The 12,500-nt window shown below is 40.0% G+C and overlaps 1 protein-coding gene across 4 annotated transcripts in view; it reads left to right on the top strand.

The window, feature by feature from the left end:
- Serpini1 (serpin family I member 1) overlaps positions 1-12,500 on the top strand; it is a 78,875-nt gene that overhangs the window by 64,317 nt on the left and 2,058 nt on the right. For all 4 annotated transcript variants that reach the window (XM_075950429.1, XM_075950426.1, XM_075950428.1 and 1 more), the window contains 3 exons: positions 241-338; positions 10,529-10,615; positions 12,233-12,322. In XM_075950429.1, coding sequence (XP_075806544.1) covers positions 241-338; positions 10,529-10,615; positions 12,233-12,322 — 275 coding nt within the window. The remainder of the gene's footprint in view (positions 1-240; positions 339-10,528; positions 10,616-12,232; positions 12,323-12,500) is intronic.

The raw sequence follows: 12,500 nt of genomic DNA on the forward strand, positions 1-12,500 counted from the left end.
GTAATAATGTGTAATGTGTAATAAATATGTATGTGTAATAATAAATTAAAAAAAATTAGTCTTCTCCAGTTTTTCTTCTCCCATATTTACATGAACACAGTCACACACTTCTTTCCATTAGCAGTCAGTCTTGGCATAATTTACCCACTATAAAAAACACTTTTGTCATCAATGTACTGAGCATTATATCCTTGTTCCAGGAAAGAAGTTGTTGATACCTTCTTCCTGTGTGTTCTCCAGGTTCACAGTGGAACAGGGAATTGATTTAAAAGACATCTTTAAAGCCCTTGGAGTCACTGAAATTTTCATCAAAGATGCAAATTTGACTTCCATGTCAGGTAAGAAATAATTATCAATTAAAATATTATTCATAAAAAGCTCTTCAAAATAGTGATCCTATGTCCATCATGTCTCATGGATTTCTTATATGTAGTCATCACTTACCAAAGAAATGAAACAAAAGATAAGTTCACGTACACAAACTAAACAACAGATGTAGCCATAGCCAGATGTGGGCCTTCTTAGTAGATTCTTTCCTGAACATATTTTTGTATGCCTTCACATTTTCTATAATGCTTGATACAATACCTTGTGAAATAGACAACCAATGAATATGTTAAGTGAATATTTAAATACATCTCACCAGAACTAGTCATATAGAAAAGATGAATGAATGCCTTCTGCTGTAAGAAACAGGCCAAAGGTTATCTTAAACAGATAAAACTACTTAGTGAGATATTGTAAAACTTTTCCTAAGTCTTCAGTAAAAATAATGCCTTTTAAAAGTAACTTTAAAGCATACAGAAAATTAAAAATAACAAGTTGAATTATTGGAAGAGGAAGCCTAAAATGTGAGTAACATTAAGGCATTTATGATCTTTAAATAATTCTGGGTCTAGTTTTAAGAGATTACCATAAGTTATTTACCATTTAAGCTTAAGTCTAATGAATAATGTTTTATAATCATGATTTTCTATTGTGTTTGAACAATAAAAAAATAGAATCTGTTTTGGATGAGAAGACAAATACATATTAAAATAAAAGAAACTAAACTTGTAAGACCTCTTTATAGACAATATACTTGAACTAGAGCACATGGTGGCAGGACCTTCCACAACAGTTCCTATGTTAAAGAAAGAATTTAGTTTTCCTCTTCTGAATCAGTCACCTGGGTGAAATCACCACTTTTATGTCTTTGCAGAATTTTGGAAATATAGTCCCCACTTATGAAATTGCTCACATGTGTACACGTGTGTGTTCATATTCTTGTGTACATTAACCTTTGGGGAGGAAGAGATAGGAGGAAGGAAGGAGTACATGGAGGAGGGAAGGAGGGAGGGAGGGAGAGAGAGAGAGAGAGAGAGAGAGAGAGAAAGAGAGAGAGAGAGAGAGAGAGAGTCAAAGGGTTCAAGAAATCCTAGCACTTAACCTCCCAGAATGAGGATAGTGAGGGCAGTTTTTAAGCATTACTCAGATTCTAGCAATGAGCTGACAATGATATATTTCTGATATATATCTGATACTGTAACTTCTGCTCCTCATTCAGGGAGCTTAATGCCCTAAGCACCAACAGATATTATCTAAGAGCCTACTGTATAGATGATCCTGTCTGTGTATGCAAGAGATATGTGTTTTCTTCTAGTAAATGTCTTCAGGGCTCATGTCCAAGTTCTTAGAGCTGTAAGCACCTCATTGGCATAGTCAGGAAAACCCGACTAGTGGAGATTTGGAAGATCATCTGATATTTCTGTACCTGAGTCAGAAATATATTCATAGCTGAAGCATAGCGTAAAATTCTAATGCTGTCTTCCTTATAAATTTAGAACATTGATCTTACTCTACTGGCTGAGTTCCTACTGGATAATTACATTCTACTTTCTTTACCATGATTCCTCACTGTCTGCCAAGCGTCCAGACAGATATTTTACCCAAATATAACACCTGCTGTCACTCGGTCCTGGGGGGTTAGCTCTGCTAGGGCAAGTCAATCCCTGTGGTCAGTGTGGCTTACAATTTTAGACTTAGTCAGGTTCATAAAGTAATATTTCATTGTTTTCACCACCAAAGACACTGCAAATCATAATGTTTGCTATGAATCAGATTCCTTGGAGATTTGGAATAAGACTAAAATCTTCCAGAGAGTTTTTAGTAGTCTGTAGGCAAAGGGTCTAGTTATTTGATCAAACCTATTAGAAAGAGTCGATGCAAAGGAAATGTTTGCCAGAGACTAAAAGAGGTTTAGGAAAGAAGGGAATGGGGCTCTTTGAGTCAATCTTGCATCCATAGTTCTTGGGAAGGCAGTTACAAGGCTGGCACTCGCCATCTTAAGACCACCCTGTTTAGGCTTCGGATTGCTTGAATGAATCTGAAGCAAACTGCTTACAATTTGCAGTGAGAATCTGTCGACTGTTAAATTGGTTGCTTGATTAAACAGTGGTAGCTCTAGCATGCCAGCAGCCCCAACTAATCCTCCTTTCTCCCCCCTCTTTACCACTCCCCCTGGCTCCCTTGCTCTTCCCTCTCTCCTTCATTAATTTACGAACCATTCATTTGTTTGCTTCTTCTTCTGATATCAGTGTGGTGTCTCTGCCTTGTTTATTTGAGCACCATATGCTCTGTCTTCCATGGTTCAAATCCATTTTTAGATGGCTAATTGTTCACCTCTTCAAATAACACATAACCTTGATAATTACAGATTCTGTAATTCTTAGTGACCCTCATAGGGACTCAATAAAAATATTCCCATGCAATTAGTTATTCCTTCTACTTTGTCAAGGTTTATGTGGGTGTTAATGATATATAATGATGTGAATGACATTTCGTACCGTGTCTATTATTTTCATAAAACAGCTGCTAGTGGGGCAAATGTATGAGAAAAGTATGTTATAAATTTAAGACATCTTAAGTTTTACTTATTTATTTTTCTGTCTAAGGGCAGTTAGCTTGAAAGTATATTTCTGTACCACATGTGTGCTGGGCCCACCAAAGCCAGAAGAAGGTGGCAGATCTTCTGAAACTAGAGCTATAGAAAGTTGTTTATTGTGACTGCTAGGATTCAAATCTGGGTACTTTGCTAGAGCCGCTATTGCTTTTAACCAATCAGCCATATCTCCCGCCCCAAAGCATAGAGGGCTTATGGGGAGAAATATATAGCAGCCTAATTTAATATAATAAAGACTGAAAGAACCACTAACTAACAGTGGTTCTCAAGAAGGTCACGTGTCCTTTCTGTCCCCACCACAGGGAAGAGTCAGCAATAGCTCAAGACTTTGTATATCGCAATGGGAAATGGTTCTAGTCTCCAGTGGGAGGCCAGTTATGCCTGTGAACATCTACAACGCACAGCACAGGCTCCCACAATGACTAACTAGCTGATCTTAAATGTCAGCAGTGACTAGAAGATGGGAAACCATGGATTAGAGAAAACATTATGGAAACAAGGAAGAAAGTCAGCCAAAAGTCCAACGAGAGCCCTTGAAAAGGACAGAAGAGAATATGTAGAGATGTTTTTGGATATTTATAGAAAAGAAACGTTTGAATGCTGGGAATCATTTCAGCTGGACTGGCTACCAGTGAGCCACTGGGATCTCTCTGTCTCTTCCTCTCAGAGTTGGGATGACAGGTGTACTGCGCCACATCTGGGTCTTCCACATGGGTCCTGAGGAATCAGAGGTCAGGTCCTCATGTTTGTATGCCATGCGCTTTACCCAGAGAGTCATCTAACGAGCCCAGAATTTTGATTTCTTACAATGCTAGGTACTATTTGGAATGCTACCTTGTACATGTGTTTCCTTTTCACCAATCATTTTACTTTAAAGTTTTAGAAAACTAGTTCTAAAAACTATAAGAGAATGAATCTGTAAATTTGAAAGCATTCAAAGAACTGCCCTTCATTGATGGAACAATATGGTAGATTTTAAAATCATGTTTGGAGAAGAAAACAAGCTACCTGTGCCGCTTCCTTTTGCTCCAGGGGAAACTGGGTGCCTTGAAATCCTTCTCTAAGACTTCTTGCAGAGGCCCTTTCATTTTTATCCCTTTGAATCCACTCTTGTGGGGCTGCTTCTCGCTGCTGCCCTAGGCTACTAATACTCGGCTAAATGGTTTCCCATCTCTCTCCAATCTAATCTGCTGTATCTTCCACTGCCATGATTAATCACTTTAATACTCACAGATACATTGCCGCGCTGGCTCCCAGCGCCCTTTGCTTTGCAGGTCATTATCTCCTGGTCCCCAGGGAACTGAGAGCTCCTCCCTCTCAAGTTCAGTCCTACTTAGCGTGTGTTCTGGTCACTCTGATCACTTGCTCTGCCTATCTCCGCAACTCCTAACATCTGGGAAATCTCCTCCATCTGAACTGAGCCTCGCCTCCAGATAGCCCACATTTCATCAAGCCGCCATGACTGCATCACTAGAAGCAACTGCTCACTAAGTCCCTGGCATTTTTTTGTTCCTCTTTGTTGTACAGAACACATCTTATTTCATATTTATGTTACTTATGCATCTACTATCCCAGCAGAATATAAATGGACCAAAGATTGATTCTGATGCATGTTTCCTTGGTGCTCACCACTCTTACTTGCTTAGTACTTATTGAAGGCAGACGTAAAGAGGTAGGGTGTTCAATATTTATTATGGTGACTTCTCCATCTCAATGATAGCCATCGCTCCTGATGCTAAATCCTATTAACATAAAACACGGTAAAAACTCATACAAAAAACATGGAATACACGGTTCGGAGAATCATTTCCTTCTCAGGCTTCATTGAAAATGCTCTGGTAGCTGCAGCAAGGATTCTCTTATACAGGAAGGCTATTTTTATAATGGAAATGAATGGCATTTGGATTAATAGGTAATCTTCTTGGAAGGTATAAGGGACAAGTAAAAGAGACTACTAAATCCTTCAGCATAAAGTACAAGCTTTAATAAAGAAGCCAATAAAATAAAGGACTTAAAAAGAGATAGTGAAAGGCGTATTCAGGTCAGAGGCAAGCACTGTAGATTGATGCCGCCCCAGCTCCTGCATCCTGCCCCCTGTTGTTCTGTCTGCTTACACTGTGAGCCTGAGGGCTTGTTCCTTTTTCACTGCCACAATTCTGCCTTTGTTCCTACTTTCTTGCCTGGCTGTTGCCAAAGAGAACTTGATCTGCCTGCTGCTAGGTATTTGCTCATCCAAATTATCTTCTTCTAAGCTCAGAGGAAGCATATGCCATTGTTTCTAGACAAAGCCCAGGCTCTCTAACCTCAAGGCTAAAGCTCTTAGCACAAGACACTTTGCTACTCCCCAACTTCCTCACGGTCTACACTCCCCTGAGCCCTTTAAGAAATTTTTTATTTCTCCCACGATGTAATTGCATTCCTGCATCAAATGACCTTGCCTCCTTCTCTTTCACTCCTCCACTTATTCTTCCAGAACCATCCCAGGTGTCACCTTTGCCTGGCATCCTGCTTTCCTCCTAGGCAACCGGAACATGGCAGTGTTTCAAACCCGTGTCTGTTACCATGCCTCACCTTTAACTGGGACTGTCTGTTCATACACTGAGCTACAAGCTGTTTCAAAGCAGTGACTGTGTGAGAGTCATCCTGTTCAGAACTCATGGTGCTTGTGTGGGGAGGAAGATGGGTGAGAAGTGCGGGGAGCATGGCAATGGCTGTTGCCTGGGTTTCTGTGAGGCTGCTTCTCTCTGTCCCCAGCCCTTTCTCCTTCCCATACTCAAGTCACTGGGACTTTTTTGGGTCCCTCCCTAAACATGCTCAGTTTGACTCTGTCTCTGCACTTGGTTTTACCTGCACCTTCAGGTCTTCCCTGAGCTGGTTCCTTCATATTCACTTGGTATCAGCCCCCATTTACCTTCCCATCTTCCCTTACATAACACTGTTCCAAGTAGATGTTCTCAAGAAGTGTCCTATCACCAACCAACATACTGTCTTATCTTGTTTTCCCAGGTACATATACATATCTGGAAATTCTGGCTGTTTATGGGTTTGCTTTACCATCGATCTTTTCTGTATGCCCATGAGCCTTTATAAGGAAGGGATGGTTGAGCGTCCATAGTATGCCTAGTGTTTACTGTAGATACTAAGTACATGAATGAATAAATCAATAAGTGATAATTTCTGCTTCTGGAACAAAATCCACCTGGAAACAAACATTGTTCTAACCCGAAAGAAGTCAGGTTCTAGGAAATTCTTCATAAGTTTTACGGGTGGGGTTGAAGCTAAAAATAAGACCACACAGAGGCCATTTTGGTGTGTAGGGCTTTGCTATGATAATCTCTTCATTTTAAGCCTGCCCTTGGTGATGCAGAAGTCTATTTAAATTGGCTGCATTCAGAAGCAGTGCCACAAAGGAAACAGAGGCTAACACTGGCCCGATGACCACCCTGCCAGCTCGATGTGTTTGTCGGATGCTCAGAGCCTTTGTGCACTGCACAGTAAGTTAAATGGAGCACTCGCTCAATAAATATTTGCTCAGCTATTGAATGAATGCTTTAGTACTTTGCCTTGCTTTCTTCACAAGAGTTTGGTTTTCTGCCCGGCTCCTCTCTGGATAGCCTAGGTTTATTGGCTTGTTCCCATCTTAGCCATTTTAAAAGTCTGGGTCCTGGCTGCCTGGAGGAAAGTAGAGCCAACCACTGAACAGCCGTGCCTGCAGTGGCCAGAAGAGAAGGACAAACAAAACACAAAACAAGCAAGAAAACCAACAAAGAAAACACGTTTGAAAAGAAAGAAAGGAAAGAAGGAAGGGAGGGAAGGAGAAAGGGAGGGAGGGAGAGAGGGAGGAAGTAAGGAAGAAAGGCAGACAGGCAAGCAACATTTGTAGACTAAGGAGTCACATGTCTTGACATGCAAGCACCAGGTTCAATCCCCAGAAGGCGCATTAAAAAGCCAGACTGGCAGTGCTGAGGCAGGAGGGGTACAGGCAGATCCCTGCAGCTCTCTGGCCAGCCAGACTGGGCTAATTAGTGAGCTCCTGGCCACTGAAAGACCTTGTCTCATAAAACAAGGCTTATGGTTGCTGGGGGAGGATAACAAAGGGCGACCCCTGGCATCCATGTTCACATATGTCCAGCCATATAAACATCTGCAGTCACATGAACACAGGACAGAGGGCTTCTGATTAATATACAACAGCACAGGATAAAGTCCAAGTGTAAGGAGCCATGAGCATGAACTCGCTTGTGTCCCCACAAGACTTGATCTATTTTTAAATGTTTGTTGCCACTGACACATACATGCTCAAGCCACTCTCAGTTCTATTTTACTTTAATGCAATTGTTTCAAGTTTATCCCAAGGGGAAAACATAGCACACAATTCTTCCCACATGTACATCTATATTAATATATCTTTTTTTTTGTGCAGATCAAGTGTCTGGGTTCTTTTTACTTTTGCAGACACTGAATTAACCATTGGGTGGCAATTAGTCATACTGTGGATACATAAACAGCAGAGTCAATTTTTCCTTTGCTGTCTTTAAAATATAGCCAGTAACACTGGCCCAGCAGATACTATTACCCTTATTTTTAAACTTGATCCAATTTTTAAGTCTTTTAATGCATGTGACTTTTCTACTCTTTCCCTCTTATTGCTCTTTTCTTGGAATAATTGCTTAGTATTAGCCTGTATTTTATTATAAAAATAAACCTTATAGGCATAATTGTGAGCAGAACCATGGCCATGGTGCCCATGCATTGTTACACAAGGTTGGCACACCCACAATCGCACATTAGGAAAGAGCTAAGATCTTTCATTAAACAATCACCAATCTTGTGTGGCATGGTGTGCTGGGTTAATACTGGAAAATAACACTTGAGAAGAGTATTCCCTCATTGTAGGGGTTCATATTTCAGACCCAGCTCTATGCCAGCAGCTAGGAGTACGCAGATGAACGAATGAATGGCACAGCCATTGCCTTAAGGAACGTGAGCGTCCAGGAGGAGAAGGATTTAACGCAGGTGTAATACATTAGAAAGACTTCATAGAATCAACTTTTGGGTCCATGGGAAAAAGAGTGGTCAGATCTAATTTAAAGATACAGGAAGAGAAAAGCCAGAGAACTCTCCATAGGTGGAAGCTGAGCCTTAGGAGTACAAAGGCCGAGGGTGGTTCATGGGAAGAAGGAGTGTTTTTGACTTAAATCACAAGAATAACGGCATGCAGGATAGAGAACGTGGAATGAATGGGAGAGAGGCTTCCCTGTGGACGTGTTAGAACTTACACACGTATGAAATACCCTGAAGGTGGGGCAACAGGCTTTGGGACAGAGGGCAGGAGGAGTGTTCAGCAGAGTCCTGGTATAAGTTGGTTTGCATCCGCATGGGTTCATCCTGTGGAAGTGTAGGCAGTACTTCCTCTCCATCACCTTGCTCTGACATATGGTGATAGCCACTGCCACTTAGTAAACATTTCTTTGTGTGTATCAATGGGTTTGACTTGAAATTTTATTCTCAGCTGTCATAAATAATAGAAAAATTGCATTTTAATGCTGTACCATGCAACATCTCAAGTACACATATATGTTGTATATTACTTTAAAATGTAAACTACACTCACTTATTTATTTGGAGGGAGGACCATGCACATGTCATAGCACATATGAGAAAGCCAGAGAACAACCTACGAATCAATTCTCTCCGTCCACCATGTGCATCCAGGGGACTGACGTTAGGTCGTTCGGCTTGGGAAACAAGCATCTTTACCTACAGAGTCAGCATCCCAACCCTAACATATTTTAAAACTAATTTTATTTGTTATTTGTGCTCATATGTGTGTGGTTGCCTGTGCCATGATGGAGCAAATTTGTGGGGCTGCTTTTCTTCTTTCATCTTTCTGTGAGTTCCAGAAGGTAAACACAAGGCTTACACTGGAAATCACTCTAGCCTCTGGGCCATACGGGCGGCCCTTGACTAATTTAAATCAGGCTACATAAATATATCTCTTTAAATATTTATTCACTTACAGTAAAAATTTAGAAATGTTTTAGTATAGTCTTTTGAAATACACAGCATGTTTTTTTTTTCTACTTCCCCAAAAGACAAGATCTCCTGAGTAAATTGGGAGCATGAGGACCTTGGCAGAGGGTTGGAGGGAGAAAGGAGAGGCAGGGAGGGGAGCAGAAAAAAATGTAGAGCTCAATAAAAATCAATAAAAAAAACACAGCATGTTATTACTGCAGTTAACAACAGCCATAACTTCTTACTCCTACTTTACTGTAAGGTGCTGTCCATGATTCGCCTTTCCCCATCCCTCCCACCCTTCGAGAGAGGCCACTTAAAAGGGGTCATGTTTTTCCTGTTTCCAGGTGTTTAATGCATACATAAAGATGGGTCTAAGAATGATGATAGATAGATAGATTTATTTTTAGGAATTGACTTACATACTGTGAAGACTCTGGAAATGAAAAATCTACAAAACAGACACTCAAGAAAGAGTCATAGCTGAGTCCAAAGAAAGCTGCTGACCGAATTCTTCCTTGCCAAAAGGAATGTCTTCCTTCTAATACAGCTTTTTTTAGCTGATTGGATGAGGCCCACCCACCCTGGGAAAGCAATCTGCTTATTCAAAACCCACTGATTTAAAAGTTAATCTCATCCAGAAACATGCTCACAGAAACATCCAAAATGTTTGTTTAAGGGTCTAAGTAGCAAAGCTTGAGCAAATCAACACACAAAACTAAATACTTCATCTCTGCTTTTCTCTGTAGCCATTTCAGTTCAAATTCCTCTTGAGTGGAGACCAGTCATGTTTGATCAGAAGCCTCTACAGTGACTTCATTTTAAGACCCTGGTTCTCAATACAGTCACGTACCAAAGTCTTGGGGGTTAGGACCTGAGCAAATGAATGTTTAGGGATCATAAATTTGCCCCAAATTGCATTAATATCAAAGTAAACTAAAAGGCAATTCAGTGCAGAAAATGTTCTTCCTTTTACTAGAAATGTATTTTTAATATAATCTTGGAGTGATGTATTTGCAAGCACTCAGATCAGCCACTAAAGCAAACTAGAAAGCCATTTTATATATTTTTGTTTTCTTACATTTCTCCAGGCAAGAAGTCTTTTATTTATTTTACCATGCCAATGTCATCTATATTGTTAAACAATATTGATTGGGTTTAAGGAAAGAATATTTTTTTCTGGATCTTCATTTTTCATTATGTACTTTTTATTTCAAATTAGAGGACAATGGGTAATGTATTTTTAACTTAAATGATGAAATCATTTGAGGTCACTATTGAAAACAAATTTTCTGCTCCCCTACCTCTGAGCAATATAAGAACTATGCAATGGGAACAAAAGAAATGCACAGTGGGAAATTACTGAAGAAAAATAGGGGTAACTTGACAAGTGATTATAAAATGAATTTGAAACCATACAGTCACTGGTTCTCTCATGCCTTAAGTAAAATCCGGCAATATATTTTCTTTTTTAATCAGTCTCTTGGTTTCTCAGTGCTCTCAAACTCACTTTCCCAAGGGGTCAAATGTGTCGCTGTGTCTTGCGCTAATGATCTCGTTTCTTCCTTTCAGATAGGAAAGAGCTGTTTCTCTCCAAAGTTGTTCACAAGTCCTTCATCGAGGTTAATGAAGAAGGGTCAGAAGCAGCTGCAGCCTCCGGTACACACTAAGTCATTTTCTGAACTCTTCTTCCGAATTTCTGTTTTTAAACAGTCCTGGGTGGGAATGGAGATCCCTTCCTGAAACCGTACTCAAGACCACACTCTATTCCAAGTGAGAAGTCAAGGAAAAGCTGGAGCGGTCAGAACATTTTCAACAGAATGTGAAGGGTGTCTGTCATAGGTCCAAGCCTAGCTTCCCAGCGAGGCGTCACATGCTGGCAGCTCTCAGGAGATGACCCCCTGCGGTGCTGTTTCCATAAATATTTTCAGAAGTTGCCTACTGTGTATTCAAACATTTTTCCTTCCTGATTACTACTGGAAGTTAGATATTAATTTTTGCCCGTGGAAAGTTGGCTTTGACAAATTACATACGCAAACAAGAGTTGGTAGACATAAAAATGCTTTTAAGTACTTTTAAATAATAATAGTCATAAGACAGTAATTTTAAATAAGCAAAATTTTAAAGGAGCATATATTCCATTTCCAGATTGTAACAGCTAATGGTCCTTCATCATCTTTGTGTGTGATGAACACATGTTTATGTGTGCACCCATGTAAGCATGTAAGTTTGTATGGGGTGTTTGGAAAGCAGAGGTATCCACTAGGTGTCTCTCTCAATAATTCTCCATCTTATTTTCCCTGAGAATTTTTGTCCCTGAATCTGGAGCTTCCCAATTCGGTTAGACTAACTGACCAACAAGTCTCAGAGAGCCATTCTACTCTCTCAGCACTGTAATTAAAGTGTAGCCCAGTCTGCTATGCCTGAGTTTTCACACAGATACAAAGGATCTGAGCTCAGGTCTTCATGGTTGCGGGGCAGGGACATTGCTGACAGAACCTTCTCCCCAGTCCCACCCTGGATCATTTTGAGGGCTGTGGTTACCCTAGAAAACCAAGAATGACTTTACCATTGCATTTCCTGCATCCTCTTGCTACCTTAGGTTTGCTTTCATTGCATGTTGAGCAGATAAGATCAAATTTAATAAACTTTCTGCTACCTGGTAATATATTAGCTTACTGATATGTATTGCTTCGGACCTCATCAGTGATAACAGGACTTTCAGGAGAGAAAGGAAATAGTCTTGGGTTATCAAAGCTGATTAAAATCTCCAGATAGCTAAGCAGGCTGTTGCGAATAAGAACTCGGGGAACTGAACACACTGCTCAGTGCTGGGTTTTCGTTTCATTCCACCCTGGTCATTCTGGAGCCCCACAGAACTGCGAAGTATCAGAAAGAACTTGAAAGTATGGAAAAACTCCTTTCAATTTGACAATTCTTTCTTCCTTTTATCCCTTCTCTTAACTGATTAAAACACTAATATTTGCCTTAGACTAAGGAAAACATTATTACAACAGGCCGAGTGATTCAGCCTAATATTTTTCATGGGTTAGACGGAAGAAATAACTTGTATATGTGTTGTGGTTATTTGTTTTCTTTAAAATGTCGACTATAAATACTAACACCTTTAAAACATTTCTGTTTTCAACCCCCTGTTTTCTGTAGATTATTACTTTTTCATTAAATGAGTAGACATAGATTGTTTTGAAAAGTTCTCGTGAGTCCTGAGTCTCTGCACATCCATAGACATGTAATGACGTTCTCTCTGTACCATAGGAATGATTGCGATTAGCAGGATGGCTGTGCTGTACCCGCAGGTTATTGTCGACCACCCGTTTTTATTTCTCATCAGGAACAGGAAAGCTGGTGAGTGTGTTATGTGAATATGTCATTTCATAAGACACAAAGAAGTTTCCTGTTTTAAATGATATATATATTTAAGATTGATTGCAATGTTCTTATAATTTTAAAAATCAAAATAATGTAATTTTTTTAACTTTCCACACATTGCTAGCTGTAAGCAAGTAGGAAACATGTATCCTGT

The sequence above is a fragment of the Microtus pennsylvanicus genome, chromosome 16 (assembly GCF_037038515.1).
Source record: "Microtus pennsylvanicus isolate mMicPen1 chromosome 16, mMicPen1.hap1, whole genome shotgun sequence".
Taxonomy (NCBI): domain Eukaryota; kingdom Metazoa; phylum Chordata; class Mammalia; order Rodentia; family Cricetidae; genus Microtus; species Microtus pennsylvanicus.